Genomic DNA, 16,841 nt, shown 5'->3' with positions numbered 1-16,841 from the left:
TATATACAGGCATCAGTTGTCATCTCACCACCGAGAACACTGTGTTATTGATTTCTGTTTAAATGCATGGATAATAGAGTTTAACTGAAGTCTGTCCCACGAATAGCAGAGCACAGGAATATACACGGCATCTGTGAAACAGCTTTGTTACAATATACTGCTGGTGGCATAGCATTTGAGTCTGTGTGTGTATGGGGAGGCCGACTTGTTTCTGTTCCAATCAGTTCTTCTCACTGAAACCAGGTCGTGATTTCTAAAATGCAAATCATTTTGTGTTACTCCTCTGCTTACATCCCTCCAATGGTTTTTATTGCTCTTGGCTTGACAGTGAGGTCCTGTAACGGAACAGCTAAGAGCACGGCCTCTGGGGCCAAACTCGTGAATCCTGGCTCTGACACTTACAAACCCCACGACACTGAAGATGTTACCTAATCTCTCCGTGTCTCAATTTGCTCTCCTATCACTGAGGGCAATAACAAAAAGGCGTGTTCTGAGGGTCACGCGGGTTAATTCAGAGTGGGGCCTGGTGCACGGTGATTCTGTAGGAATCTGTAGGCATATGCACTTCCATTATTAATAGTAATGGTAGCACAACATCCAATTCCTTACAAATCCTCATTTCTCACACTTCCCCCAAGCACTCTGTGCTCTAGTCGTACGCAGATTTCTGGTTCTCAAGCACACCTTGCTCTCCTCTCTGAATCTCAAATATTCCCTGCATGCGCTTCCCAGCAATGGGGCCGAGTAGCTTCTGCTCACCCCTCAGCTTCTGGCTTTTCTCCGTGACCTTCCCGACCCCAGGCCAGCATTCGGGGCTTCTCTCCCAGGCGCGCTGAAACCCACGACACACTGGGTGACCTTGGACTTGTCCTCCTCCCCCACACTAGAACGCTCTTCTCCACCCTCAGAAAGTGCACTGTTACTCTGTCAGCCATCCGGTCAAGGACACAGTCCCACGATGGGTTGGGGAGAGGCCAGGTGCATCAGCCCCCGCTCATCACCACCACCCAGACTGTAGTTTATAGGCCTAGTGTGGGCAGCTCAGTTTTGGCTCATTTGTGCATGGACAGGACATGTGTGGGCATTCTTTACCTGTATACTGGTCATACAGTTTTCTGTCTTGCCTCATTCTTTAGAATGTGAACTTATACATTTGATGGCCCAGAACTTATTAGGAACCACAAGTGTGTCCGGTAGCGTTCCATGTAGACCCGCGAAGCTTAGCCTCCACATACACAAATGTCCACGTACCCATGGGAGACGCTCTGGTTCTAACTATCGCATGGCTGCCAGTTACTCACATCCTATCCCATTTACACCCTGTGTGGAAGAGGTTCTGATGGGAGCTCAGCCTTTGCTCTCCATTTGCTTGGTTTGGTGGCACCATAGGCAGGAAAGAGTAGGCACATGGCCTCTCCAGGGTCAGTTACCTTCTCGAGGTCTGGTTCTTCTAAGCCCAGCGCTAACTCATTGTTGTCCATCACGGAGGAAGCTGCCACATCCAGCGGAGTGGATCCCCTCATCGATGGGGAGGCTGAGGAAAGAGGTAAGTAAGGAGTGAGAACGGGGCAGAGAGACCATTTCTCTCTGAGCTGAGATGGCAGTGCACACAATTGGCCAGAAGAGGGCAGCAAACACACTAAACCTGTGTCACATCGCTGGTCTCTGAGGGGACTGCCCGAACAATTTAAGAACAGTTCTATTTGTTATCCTTCCTCTCCACACTCATTACTGATTGTGAATATGAGTTAAGTTTGAACATCAGTTCACAGGATCAGCTGGGAACACGTATTTTCAAGTGCTTTTCTAACATGAAACTTCTTGTGGCCCCCATTTGATCATCACTTCAAAGCCTCAGCTGTCACTTGAACAACTAAACTAAAAGGACTCGCCCATTTCTGGGGGCACCACTTAGAATTTAAAAATAGCCTCAAACAGCGTTAGCTCATACAGTGATCAGATCCAATGTTGTCTTTGGTTCTCCTTGTCTAGTTCTTAGGCTAGAATTAAGAAAAACTTCAGGTGGCCTTTTGCAAAAAGGTTGGTAGCCTGAGGTTGCATTTGATAAACAAGAAACCTGAGATTTCAGATTTCACGTGCACAGATGAGTGTATTTGCGTCTTCCACAAGCTCATTTGGGTTACATTCAGAAAAGTGAGTAAGGCATACGTGTTGTGTTGCTTTTCTAGTGGTGGTGATAGATTTACACTGTTTATCCACAGTTGATCTTGGCCAGTCTAGTCTGCCTTACATCTATGGAAAGCCCTGGCTGGTTGGCTGATGGACAAGCATGCAACCTGCAGCCAGCCTGCCAGAAAGAGATTGGATCCATGACCTTGGTCTCTTTAGCAATGATTCCTGGTCAGCTGAGTGGGCCGGGAGAACTATATCCCCACACTATATCTTCAATTTCAAACAGTATTTTATGAACCATGAGCCCATGGTCCCAAGAGAGAGGAGGTAAAATTTTGTGACTCTAGCAACACAAATCTGTCATCAGTGCTCTCTGGTAGCAACATCTCTACTTAGGTTGGAGACCTGGTATAATTATTTCTCTTGTTTATAGATCAGACAGGGGTCATTTTTATATTTAAAAATCCCACAGCATGCATTTGGCTTCTTTCCTTTTATATCCTAAGTGGTCAATAGGGGGAGTGTCACCTCTGAACCCAAATATGGAAGTTATAACATGACATACCTAGGCCAACACTGCTGTTCTCCAGCAGATAACTTAGATGCTCAAACATGGCCTTCTGATTTTGCCGGCTAATTCGACAGAAATAGCAAAGGAAGCGGCAACAGCTAGCAACCATCTTTGGAAAGGCGATCTGGAGGGAGAAGGTGGAAGTGTCAAGGAAAAGAATCGATCATGAGGTTTTTCTGAAAAGTCTGACTTCAAAGAATTGAAGTCTTGTAAGCTGCCAACAGTTTGAAAAATATATTTCCTCCTTACTTCCAGTTTGTTCCAAGACGTATTCACAAGAGAGATAGCGCATGTATACCTAAGAAGGGGCTTCCCAAAATACTGTGAGCAAATTATAGTTCCTGAAATATCTTCCTTCCCGAGGACATAGACGTCAAACAAGAATCCAAGTCATCCTCAGATGTCACGTGAAACTGCACAACCCTGCACCACACTAGTGTTTCTAACTAGGAGAATGGTCAGAACTCTGATGGAAAATGTCAGAAGGGAAAGGGGTGATCGGCGACGAGACCCGGCAGTATTCCAAACCTGAGTCCCCTGGGTAAGGGCTGGGGCCTACCGTTGTGGAAACCTCAAGAGCATCAAGCTCTCGGACTGGGAGCCTCCCCCAATCCCTTCTATCCTTGATAATTGCTCTCCTGTGGGCTCTGACAGCATTTGTGATCTGCTTCATACCAATTAGCACTGAGATGCCATCTTGTATTACTGTTTTCTGTGTTTGGCTTCTCTGCTTAACAAAGTAATTAGCATCTCCAGGGCCTGGCCATGTCTTATTTTGGATCCAATAGTGCTCAGTAAATGGTGTCGGTGTTCACCTTGCTCGGGATCTTAGAAAGCCCTCGATTTCCTGTTAGAATCATGGTGGGTGCTTGAAGAAGTAAAGTTCTGAAACCTAGAGTCTGTGTGCCTGCTGAGGCATCCAGACATTTGCTCAGGGATCTTCTGGAGAGAGTCCACTTTCCCAAGAGATCAGAAGAAATCAAGGGAGGGAGAATGTGAGCTTGGCTTCTGTTCTTCCTTCACACCCCCGCTTGTCAATACTGGTGGCAATGCTTTCCTAGGACCCAGGCACTCTGGAATTTCCAATATGTGAGAACATACCCCATCTACTGCCTTCACAAACTATCTGATTCTGAGGACAACCCCACACAAGTTGGGCCCTGTCCCCACTCCTTTTCCCTTGCTTGTGGGAGCTCCCCTTGACAGCAGGCACCTTGTGGGGGGCAGGGGGCTTGCAAAGACATCATCAGGAGCTTGGCTCACAGAGGAAACACGCGCACTCCTGAGGGAACACTGCCAGGATCATTATTAAGATCTTGTTTTCTTTTAAAACAGCCTTCTCCTGAGGCAGCACAAAACACACCAGGCTCCTGTGTGGAACCCAGAGGAATTTCAACTGGGAAGGAGCAGGATTGCAGAGTCCGGTAAATGCAGCCCAGTGAAATAAGACAGAAAGACCCCGAGCTTCTCGCACTGGCTGGATGCCACTCAGCAGCCTCATCCCACCTCTCCGCCCCTTCCTGGCATTGTGCACGTCCCTCCGCCTCCCTGGGAAGAGTGGCTGAGGCAATGGACACCAGCCATATGGCTGTGAACAATTCACCTCCGGAGTTGCTGCCCAGGGGCCAAGTTCTGGCTAAGTTCTCCTTGTAGCATTACCTGAGATTTCTCTGCTCCTAACACGTTCACCATCACCTCCATCACTGTCTCGTGCATTCCGAGGACTCTCATGAGGTTCGGGTGCTGGTAAAACACCTTGTTGTTCATTATGTCTCTAGGGTAAGGATCGGAGAGAGACTTTAGCATTTTTTTATTTCAAGGCTATGGAAATTCTGGGCTGAGAACACACAATGCACACACGTGCTAAGGGTGAAGTGATATAAATTGGACAGGCTGAAAGGATAATAAGAAGGCACTAGGTCATGTGGAACAGACGTGGAGCACCTTTTTCAGCTGGTAGGAATATTCTGGGCTCTTTCATTTCTACTAAGTACTTGCTTTCTGTCTTGGAAACATTTTAATGACATTAAACGGTTGGCCCTTGGTCCTGTTACTTGCAATAGTTTTAAGGCCGCCCAAATCACTGGAGTTCTCTTCCTCCAGGTACTCAGGGTCTTCTATTTTTTTTTTTTTTCGTCTCTTGCCTTCTATCTCTGTCTCTGTGTACTTCCATTTTCTTAGCGATAAAGCTGTACCCATTTCTTATGACAGTTGTACATTCGGTACCAATGATGTTTTGAGACAGCAGTCCTCAGAAACCAATGAAATCACCAACAAAATGAAAAAAGAAGTATGTTTTTAAGTCATTCAATACAAACTAAAGTTGCAGGCAAATCCACCGACCGAAGCAGCCCATGAGCTGGCTGCATGAAGGCTGGCAGTGTGCTCACTCTCTGCCCACCCCTACCACTCCCCTGCCCCCGAGTGTTGCAGCTGCCAAGAGGAGATGCCACCAGCTTTCATTGCTGCTATGTCTACTGCAAGGGCTGAGGGGGAAGCTAATTCAGTCACTTTTTTCTCTTCCCATAAAAATCTCTTTATTTCTATTATAAGATTCCCCTATGGAAATGGAGGAATGTGTGCAGCCCCCACCAACCTGGGTATCCTCACGGTCCCTGTTCTGGGCCTTGGTGATAGATGCTCATTTAATTTGCTGGCCCAAGGGCTGAATACTCGGCAGCAGGAAGGCTGCTGTTGTAGTTTTTTATTTTAATTAGGTAAAACTGTGGGCTGCTCAATGAACCTTTGGGGTCTCGGTTTTCCCATCTGCAAAATGGAAGTGCTACAATATCTAATTAAAAGAAATCTTTTTGACAATACGGCTTCTAAGGAAGAGACACAAGCTATTGTTATGGGTAAAGGTGCCTCAGTGTTGACAGAAATGACACTCTAGGATAGTGCTGAGAAAAGGGAAGGAGTGGGTAGTAATTTTTCAGAGGGAAATTCAGAAGATTTCCAGTAGAAAGCAGGAGTGCTCAAAGGGGTTCTCTCTTGTTGGGGTGAACACACTGTCCCTTGCTCCGGATTTTTTCATTGCCTTCCTGAGGCTATTTCGTCAGATTCAAGCTAAATAACTGTTTTTCTCCAAGACTCCTCCCTACTTCTTCTGGTAATGTCCCTTTACCCTGATTAGCAGGTACGGTCTCTCGGGTTATCAAAGGTGACCGATGTGGCAAGGGTGTGCCCACAGGAGGGACACACAGAGACTGTACATGATGGGATTGTGGAACACCCACTCAGCAGGGTGAGCCCGTTTTCCCACTGGAAGCCTCCCGACAGCCTTGCACGTAGCTGGGTGACCTACCCCAGCCCGTTGATCATGAGCAGCTCCTCTTCCTTGCCCATCCTGACGCTGAGCAGGCAGCGTATCTGGCCCAGGGCAGCCAGCAGGCTGATGGTGTCGCCCACAGACGCCTGGCTGATGGTGTAGGTCTTCCGCAGTGCCTGCAGCAGCTCCCCGATGCTGTCGTACTGCCTCCGGAGGAGGCTGAACATCATCCGGACGAGTTCCGCATCCTGGATCTGGTCCTCTTGGGCCCAGCGGATCATCGTCTGTGAGATGAGTTCCTTCAGTGTCGCTAGAAGGACAACAGGAAGGACCAGTATGGTGGCCGTCCTGGTTCAGGGAGAGCTGTGTAGCTCAGCTACTTCATTCAATGATAAGACACATCATTGGTTGGTCAAGGCTGAAAAAGTTCTTTTTTTAAGGCTGGGGGATGGCATGCAGACAAGTAGAATACGTTATCAGAAGACATAGATGTGAGCCATAGTACAGGAAAAGAATAGGAGGTGGAGTGAGGTGCACCGCGAACACTCTGGTAGGGCCAAAGGCTTTGCAGTGGGACACCTGACCCTCAGGCATTGAACTGCGCTGTCTGGGTCTCTGGCAGGACTCAGCTGGCACTGCACCAGGGACTATCTTTGCAAGCTCTGAGAGGAAAAGCAGTAAGACTTTGAATTCAGAATTTCTCAGGGCTCCTACTGGCTGCACAGAAATACCACCGGCTGTATAAGTAAAGATCACTCGTGGGACTCAAACCAGCTGTGGGACTTTCAGAGGTTAGACTCAATGGCCCTGAAAAGTACTGGCAGTGGTGTGGGAGGAGAGAGACCTGAGCAGGAGGACAGAGCAGAAGGTACCCTGCCAGGCCAGCCAGGAAGGCACTTCTCACCCCAGATCATGCTGCACGCAGTTCCAGAAGGTGCCATGACAGAGGTGAGAAATGCTGCTTTTAAATTATAATTGCATCCACGTCTGGCTCTGCCTATCACCTTCCTGTAAGGTATGGATAGTGCTGGGATCCTTAATTCAGACCTGTGATAAAGGCAGAGCTCAGGGGACAATGAAGGTCCTACAGTCCATCAGAGAAAGGACTGGGAATGAACTCAGATGGGTGCTTTCGGTCATTGGTGCCATCTCTAATAATTGAGTCTTCTACCTCCATATACTACATGTGGCACATGCCTGCTCTACATTCAGTCCTGGCTCGTCATAAGGACATAAAGTAGAGCCCCAGAAGAGATCTAGATATAGAGGATTCATTTGACTTACTGCTGTGTCTATCAACCCCGTGGGTATTTTAGGTTCAGAAGGGAGACATTAGCCAAAGAAGGCAGAGAGAAGCACCATTAAAAAATGTTCCTAAGAGATCTCGCTACGCAGGGATTGCTGACTAATAGCTATTAGGTTAGATAATATGTTAACCCTGCAGGGGAAAAGTTATTTATGGGCTGGACTGAGTTCCTCTCAGGGACCTGTCTCCTCAGCAGCCAAATGTAGAAGTTCCCATTTTTCCTAGTTTCTATTCACAGTAAAGAATGAAAGAAAGACAAAAACGTAGACATTCTTGGACCCAATGTAAGCCTTTCTAGTCCTGTAAGTACAATTCCCTCTTTAGCCTATATTTTGGCTGAAAAAAATTAGTTCTCACCACGAACAAGCAAATTCTCTGCAGAGTTTATACACATCATTACAGTCTTTGCCAAGCATGAATGGCAATAGTCAGAATTGTTAATCAGCTCAAAGTCTATCTTCCTTTTAACGGGGAATTGTACAGAGTCATGATGAAATCAAGGGAGTGTTAGCTTTTCCTTAACCTGACTTTCAGATGAATTCAGGATTTGGGTGAGCTGTTAGCCTCACAATGACTTAAACATCCAAATCAACATTTATAGTCTAGACAGTGGAACATTTACAGTCAAACATCTCACTTGAGAGCAAATGGGAAAGAACACAGCCCTATAGCCGGAAAGGATGGAGCTGGAAACACCCCACAGGTTCTTTGTCCAGACTAGCCTTCAAGGTAAGAAGAAGAGAATGAGATAAATAAATATGTGTGTGACCAAGCGAAAGCTTATTAAAAAAAAAAATGTGACCCCCAAGATCATGACAGAAAAAGCAAGATCCATCATCGTTGTGTTATGGATGCAATTTGGTGGAAGGCATGACATTTAAGGCCATTCTTATTGATCAGGGTTTCTAAATATGAGACTGAGGTCTAGAAAGTGAGAGAAAGAATGAGAAAGAAATGAGAAGAAAATTGTGGGGAGAGGGAAGAAACATTCTCAAGAGCCCTAAAAAGCACATTGTTTTGTGGCCTGACATATGCTAGAGATGTAGCACCCACCAAGCAAACCTAGACTGAACTGAGAAAAATGAAGCTTTACCTCTGACAGCCACGCTACTGGAAATTCCTCAGGTTTTAATTAGCTTCCATGAAACAGTGGCAGAGCAGCATAAAGGTACCAGATTCAAGAAGTTAAAAAAACACATGTTCTAGAAGGCAGGAGTCTCTGTGGATATCCTGTGCATCCGATGATTAAAATAATTAATGCTTATAACCATGTCTGGCACATATTGGGGGCTTTGTAAGGGTTAACTACTATATTATCTATAACAATAGTTATAAAAAGTATGGTCCACAGACACTTGGGGTCCCTAAGATCCTTTAGGCAGTTCTCAAGGCCAAATGTATTTTCATAATAATGCTAAGATGTTATTTGTCTTTTTCATTGTGTTGGTAGCTGCACTAATGGTGCAAAAGCAACAGCTGGTAAAGCTGCTGGTGTCTTAGCATGGATCATGTCAGAAGTGCCTACCTCTGCTCGTCACTGCCACATCCCCAGGAAAACGCCCAGTTTCACATAAGAATGTTCTCAAGGAAATATAAACATTATTCATTTTATTAATAATAAACTCGAGTATACACCGTTTGAATATCCTGCATGACAAAATGGGAACTATGCTTAAAGCACTGCTGTTGTATGTCAAAGGACAGTGGTTTTCTTGAGGGAAAGCATTCGTGTGATTGAGCTGTGAGCTAAACTGCTGCTTGTTTCACGGAATAACATTTTTAATTCAAAGAACCACAGACAAACTATGGTTAAGCAGTCTTGGGTAACTGACAGGTGTTTTCTTAAAAATGAAGGAAGAAAGCCTGTCACTTCAAGGAAAACAGTCGATAGCATCTGTTGCCATAATATAATTTGAGTTTTCAAGTGAAAACTAGAATTTTGGAAAAAGTTTATCTGCCACCATGAGTTTGACAGCCTCCCAATACTTAAAGACTTTTCTTATTAAATTGTTGATATTAACAAATGTGATTTTAAAAACATTTTATAATTAAAGGTGTCAACATCTGGAAGCTCTGCAATAACTTCGTGAAACAGTAATTTCCGAATGACCAAATGCAGGATGTTACAAAAACATTCATAAGTAAAATGATCCATTCAACATGCAAGATACACCAATGGATTTTTATATAACCAGGTTCAAAAAAATTTCTTTGGTATGTTTCAGATTCCACATGGCAATTAACTTTTGAGAAACCACTATTTGTTGAGTTTTTAGGTAGTATTAAAGAAAAATTTCCACAATTATCTGAAAAAGCTATTAAAATACTCCTATTTCTAACTATTACATATATCTGTTTGAGGTCAACTTTCTTCCTATCCTTTAACCAGGTCTAAGAATCCAGCTATCATCTATTAAGTCAGACATAAGAGATTTATAAAAATGCAAAACAGTATCACTCTCCTCATCCTTTTTTTGTATTGAAGAATTTAGTTATTTTTTTTTTATAAAAGTACGTTATTTATATAACATGTAATGGGTTATTATTTTTGAATAAATAATTGTTCAAAAATTTGTTTTAAATTCGAATTCAGTAATACTGATAGATATAATCCACATAAACTAAAACTTACTGGGGTCTTTGATAGTTTTTAAGAGTGTCAAAGTTTGGGAACCACAGATCTATCTAAAAGAGCCTAAACTGAGGTAATGACCATGATTGAAAGGCAAAGCTTTTCCTCCAGCTAAGATGAAATTCTGTTCCATTAGGCTGTGTGGTCCTAATCAAGTAGTTGAGACCCGAACCTTGAAAGCTGCAGCTGAGGAAGCTTTCTATGTTTGTTTCCAGATGGGAGGTAGACCAAATGTGAGTATCAGAAATGTAATACATCTCACATTGAGAAATAAGGAGAAGATTAAAGAATCACTATTTGGAAAATTGAATCCTGGCAGTCAGCCAGGGTCCCGGTCATTATTCATTCATTGCCACAGTACTTCCCACCAACCTGAAGGGCCCTACATGTTTCCCTCTTCAATTTGGGTTTAAGATCAATCATCTTCAGAGCAAGGGAGGAGTAGCATATCTTCTACATAGAGGCTGGGTGGCCTTGTTTAGCCTTCTCTGCAGCTAGTACAGTTGGGCACAGACAGAAAAGGTACACTGCAGGCTGGAGGGGGGATACTTAATTCTTTGCCCCTGACATTGGCTGACTCTTCAGCAACGACTTTACTCTCATTCAAACTGGAAACCAGGATTGTCAACTACAGAGGGCTTTACTCTGGAGTCAAAGCCTCAGGACAGATCTCATTTCCAAGTTTCTACCTGTCCTCATCTTACTAGTTGAGTTATGAGGTGTGATGACAAAATATAGTGAATGTTTAAAATAAATTATTATAGTAAAAGATACATTGCCATTAATCCCCCTCAAAATACTACCCCCTGCTTTGAACAAACTTATCCCATCATTTTTGCCACTTTCTGAAGCAGTTCTGGAAGTCCTCTTTCATGAGTGTCTTTAGTTGCGCTGTCATGGCTGCCTCAATGTCCTAAATTGATTCAAAACGTTTTCCTTTCATGGTCATTCTGACTTTGGGGAAGAGCCAGAAGTCTCATGGTGCCAGATCCGGTGAATAAGGTGAATGTGGATACACCGTAATGTTTTTATTTAACAGAAATTGCCTTATACCAGAAGCTATATGTGACATGGAGCGTTGTCATGATGGAGGATGAAACCATTTACTCATTTCATGTTAATGCATTTTTCATGATCCATGATTTACGGGACACTTTAAAACACACCTTTTCTCAACTGTAGCGCACACCCAGCTGACTACACCGAACTTGTCACACTGTTACAGTTACTGTTTGACATGCCGCTTCCCATATTGAAGATCCCTGCCTTTTCATTGAATGGCACTTGGCAGCAGCATTCATTGAAGTTTTTGATCACAATGGAAAGGCTCTGTGTCACACATCGCTTCTGGCATATGGCAATTTCTGTCAAATAAAACCATTACAGTGTGTCCTCATCCACCTTATTCACCGGATCTGGCACTGTGTGACTTTTGGCTCTTCCCCAAAGTCAAAATGACCATGAAAGGTAAACGTTTTGAATCTATTCAGGCAGGACATCAAGGCAGCCATGATAGTGCAACCAAAGGAACTCACAAAAGAGGACTTCCAGAACTGCTTCAGAAAGTGGCATGAACAATGGGATAAGTGTGTTCAAAGTGAGCAGGAGTACTTTGAGGGAGATTAATGGTAATGTGTCTTTTACTGCAATACATTTTCTTTTTAATTTAAACATTCACCATATTTTGGTTATCATACTTCATACGTCCAGTTGTGTCCCTCCTAAATAGTTTACTAATCAAACATTGTTTTCTGTTAAGTGTCCAATATTGGGTTAAGTACCCTAAACTATTTCAAGACACAATTATTATGCACAGCAGCCTAGTTGGGGAAACTAAATATATATATATATATATATATATATATATATATATATATATATATATATATATATATATATATATATAGAGAGAGAGAGAGAGAGAGAGAGAGAGAGAGAGCATTTAATGAGAAATAGTGTAAAAACTAAGGGGTAAAACTGCATTTTCCAAGATATTTAGCAAATACGACAATTCATTAGAAGGTACAACATCTACAGTAATACATTCAAAAGAAATTGAGAAAATAAATGGTAAGATCTTCCTTTCTCATTTTCCCCCCAATGGGTCATTTATCTAAAGTTCTTTATTTCTAGACTAGGTCCACATTACATGGAGACTAAAGAAGCAGGGAAGGAAAAGCTCTATCATGAAGTTAAGGGGATGAATGAACTGATCTGATGGAAAAGACTACTCTTGGCTACGACTAACTTGGAATGCCGTTTTCCTTTAAGAGATGGCTCACACAAGTAGTCCCTGTAGTAAATACTTTTATTTTTTTCTGGTATCAGTGAGGGAATGCTGACATTTGGGTAGGAATTTCAACAGCAAAATGAGTCAGCCAGTTCGCAAGATAAATTTAAACCTCTTCTTTAACCAAAGAAAGACAGATATATTAAGAACAGTTACAACTAAACAACAATTTCATTTCTGTTACTTTTCTAAGTTCATCTTTGGAAATGCTACCCTTTAATCACTAAAAAAGAGAAAAGAAAAGAAAAAAACAACACAAAAACATTTAGGAAGCATGACTCCTAAAGGGGGACAGACTCCAAGAGAAAGAAAAGGGTTAGGTGGAGAGCTTAAATCTACCATTTGCCATAATGTATGTTCTCTCTCTCTCTCTCTCTCTCTCTCTCTCTCTCCCTCTCCCTCTCCCTCTCCCTCTCTCTCATTCCTAAATACTCCACTTAAGAGCCTCTACCAAATGTAATGAAGTTGCTTCCGCAATTTTTGCTGCAACTCTAGGATTTCTATTCCCTGATTTCTCTGTTTCATGAAGGCCTTGTCAAGTGCACGAGATGGTTCAGCTCATGTGATTTTTGAAAAGCTATAGTGTTCTTTTCCAAAAGGAAAAATAAATATGTGTAACCAAACACTTCTTTTCTGCTGAGATACAAAATTAATCCTAGGAAACAGAATGCCTTAGGGAAGCTAGTCATGTGGTTTCTTTGACAATTATAAATGGCTTCATTTATGAAATTATTAACATTCTAGCTCACTCCACTTTTGCAATTTGTGTAATTAGGGAGAGTCACATTTAGGCAATTATATCAAATATATGATCTAGAAACGGCATTTTAAATGATTGTCCAGGTTAACTCAGCATGGAAATATTTCTAAGGCGTTGTATTATTTAGGAAGACTTGATGCCTGAAAGGTATTTTAGAAGAAAAATAGCTACTTCACTACATGATTTCTGGACCAGTCAGACACATTCCACATAAGAAGAATAGAGTATCTTTAAATTAGACCTAGCCTTAATATAATCAGTTTGGGAGCCTAGGTATTATTTATTAAGTTGTTTACTTTCTTCCATTTGCTGTTTTGTAACCTGCTATTAGACTTCAGGACCCACCATTCTGTGAACCCTACAAGAAAATTCTCTAGAGTCACCCACAATATTTGGTGTAATTCTTTTTTAAATGGTCAAATTACCAGCGTTGCAGTGCCAACAATAATAAGAGAAAGGTCATTTGTTCTCATGGTGTCGGTTTAAACTTTTAGGTTCCAAGGGTCTGGAAAGAATCTTTTCTTTTTATCTCTAAATTTAGATCAGAGTCCAAGTGGCCATCATGCAATGAAGTGCGTACTTATTATCAAAGAGCAGATGTTGGCCGCTGGCAAAGCAAATCCCTGTAGTTTGCAGATTGCAAACCTATGCTGGTGTTACATTTCTGCGTGTGCTCTTAAATCTGGGTCAGTTTGGAGGAAAAAGTCTTTTGATTACATCACGGAGAGGGAGTAAACAAAACTGCACTGTACCTAGCTTGAACTTGGAAAGCAATTTACATGCTCACACTTACAATTGGAAAAGAAAAATGATTATGTGCACCTAAGCTATGTACACTTATTTTTAAATTCTAGATGATTAAAAAGTCAGCTTGTGGTATGCTGTGAATGCTCTGGAGGCATTAACAGGTGGTAGATCATTTTCAAGTGAAAAGAACAAGTGTATTTTGACCTCTGTTTTCTTCCTCCATGAATAATGGCTCCCTAAAGAAGTTCACCTTCTACTTCTCCGAACCTGTGAATACCAAGAAAACTGATATGGCAAAAGGTACTCTGCAGATGTGATTAAGGACCACGAGTGGGGGAGACTGTCCTGGATTATCCGGGTGGACTCAATGTAGTCACAAGGGGCCTTACAAGAGGGAGACAGGAGGGTCAAGGGCAGAGAAGGACATGTGATGACAGGAGCAGAGGTAGGAATGATACCATTGCTGGAAGGGGCGCTTGCCAAAGAATGCAGGAAGCCTTTATAAGCTGGGAAAGGCAAGAAATGGATTCTCCCCTAGAGCCTCCAGAAGGAATGCAATGCTACTAACCCATTCATTTTAGATTTGCGACCTCTAGTACGGGGTGATAAGAAATTTGTGTTGTTTTAAAGCCAGTAAGTTTGTGATAACTTTTATAGCAGCAATAGGAAACTAACGTACTTCCACTGATAGCAAGTCTTGGGTTATCTGAGTCCTTTCCCAAAGTTACCCATCAGTCACTGCGGGGTCTCAGGGAGCAAGCTACTAAGAAAGCACACACAGAAGGAGGGACCTGCAAGAAATCCAGTTCTAAGTTTTTGCTGAGGCAACTGAAGTGACAGAGTGCTGACACAACTGAGGTCTGCCTGGATCTAGCCCAGAGCTTCTGTCAAGCCAGAACATCAAAAGTAGAAAGCGCCTACTGCAGAACTGCAATGGCCAATTAGATAATGTACACAGAGCACAGACAGCATATTCTGTAGTTTCCGGGACACAGCTCTTTGGCCTCTACTCTCCCTATGAACATCAATGGTTAGAAACGTCTACATTTCAATGTTAACTGTTGAGTATATGAAAGATGCTGACAATGATAACCATCACGGCATAATGAATATTCCTGACCACATATCCAGCATCCATTTGTCCTTTCTTCCTTCTGAACAGAACCCTGATTTTGTAGCGATATCTGCCTCTCTACTTCATGGCCCATGACCCTCGGTGAAAGCTGGTGCAACCCCACTGTAAAGGGGGCTCCGTTGACTTAAGTTAGCATTTTATTTTCTAGTCATGCTCATGGGTTCATGCGTTGACCTGTGATCAAGTTCTCCAATCAAAGGTGATCTCAGGATCCTTACTTCATGAATACCAGGGCAGGAGAAATGTTTGCACTTTCCCCTTAGACCCTGTTGTGCGTGGATGTGAGGCCTAGACCTGTAGCCGCCATCTTGCTACCAGCCTGAAGGCGAAGCTGGAACACGGAGCAAGGAGACTTTGGGGAGAGTGAGCAGAGGTGTGGGATCAACTCAAGCTGGTACTGGTTCCATCTCTAAACTTTCAGGTACACCAGTCAATAAAGTTCCTTACCAGCTAGTCTACCTGAGTTGGGTTTATTTTTCTTTCTTTTTTGCTGAAAGCATCAGAAATGACAAATGTGGAGATGAAGTTCTTATGATCCATACTTTGTATATTCACTTCAAAAGTTGAGAGGTATATAAACAGCTAAGGACTAGAACATAAAACTGAGCATCATTATATCGAATCCTCGCCTAACATCACAATTAGTAAACAAGAGAGCTAGGATTCAAACTGCCATGGCTGGAATTTAAATCCATCTACTTTATCATCTGAGAGCTGCTTACTTTCAAAGGTTTCATAAAATTCAGAAAAACAGTTATCTTTATTAACACTTTAAATTTATATGATACTGTCTAGATGCTCTCTTAATAAACTATGAAATGGGTTCAGGAATAAATCCTGAAATTCATTGACTCTGAGCTGGGCCAATGATTCACTTTCCTTGAGTCTCGATTTCTTCACCAATAAAATGAAATTAGTAATATTAAATTCATGTTGAAGAAAATGAATGTAGGATGGTGCGGTGACAAGGGTGCTGGGTCCTTTGTTCCAGCTCTGGCTGTGTGACCTTGGTAAAGCTGATTCGCCTCCCTGCGTCTCTATCCACTTCTATGAAGTTAAGTCACTTGTGGCTTAATATTCTAGGATTCTATGTCTATTCGACTCACTGAGCTCTTGGAAAAGTTGTACTAATTTATTAAAATAGCAAATGAATGCCTATGGCTTCCTTGGGTTAAATTGATGAGCACCAAGAAATTTACTACCACATTTTAATGCCAACCGGCCCTATCGTGACATTACCCAGCTTGCTTTTACGAACGGTAAAAGCTGAGATTGAGAAATTACATCTTAAAATTCCAGTGGTTACTGATCATGGTAAGTGGTAAGTGGCCATTATCAAAGCATCACCACACACCACGAATCACTTACATTGAGGAGATGAGCTGTGGTGACTCCTGGCTGAGGAAGGACGCTTCTTATATCGGGTAGGATGGCACAACAGCCTGTCGATTTAGCTGGGGAGACTTATTGGGGAAGGTCCCAAGCCTTCTGTGTCCCAGAGCTTCCTCTGGTCTGAAAATCTGGTCTGCATTACAAAGTGGCCGAATACCTACTATTTATTAGCACAGGAGGTCAGGGAGAAAGTGAAATCCACTGACTTCAAGGAGACTTGGAAACTTCACCACGCTACTTTCTCTGCTTTCCTGGGGCCTCAGGGGCTTCTCTGGCCCAGGCCAAGCAATAGGTATGTACCACCTGCCTCATTTCACTAAAACAAGGATGCTGTCAGAATCACTGAGAACAAGGTTACAGGCTCTGAAGACCTGAAAAGAAAAGCCTGTGAAAACAACAAGGACCATTGTTCCTACATGACAAGAAAGAAGCTCTGTTTACAACATGCCCTCAGGGCCCAATGAACAGGCACTGGCTGTCAGGCCCCCAGAGGCGTGTGCAGAGACCACTGGGCCCAGCAAATTGCTGAACATCTGAGCAGGCACCCAGCTCTCACTCATCCCAGCTCTGTATTTAATTTTTGGATGTATACACTTGTTTCCTTCTC

At 42.9% G+C, this 16,841-nt stretch overlaps 1 protein-coding gene across 1 annotated transcript in view; it reads right to left on the bottom strand.

The window, feature by feature from the left end:
* Positions 1-16,841, bottom strand: part of RYR3 (ryanodine receptor 3) — a 477,803-nt gene that overhangs the window by 132,601 nt on the left and 328,361 nt on the right. The window contains 4 exon segments of the mRNA XM_074327936.1: positions 1,431-1,534; positions 2,699-2,828; positions 4,364-4,478; positions 6,009-6,282. Of these exon segments, the coding sequence (XP_074184037.1) occupies positions 1,431-1,534; positions 2,699-2,828; positions 4,364-4,478; positions 6,009-6,282 (623 nt within the window).

Source organism: Rhinolophus sinicus, linkage group LG03 (assembly GCF_036562045.2).
Source record: "Rhinolophus sinicus isolate RSC01 linkage group LG03, ASM3656204v1, whole genome shotgun sequence".
Lineage (NCBI taxonomy): Eukaryota > Metazoa > Chordata > Mammalia > Chiroptera > Rhinolophidae > Rhinolophus > Rhinolophus sinicus.
Note: the sequence above shows the minus strand (reverse complement) of the source record. Positions and strands in the feature narration are given on the sequence as shown.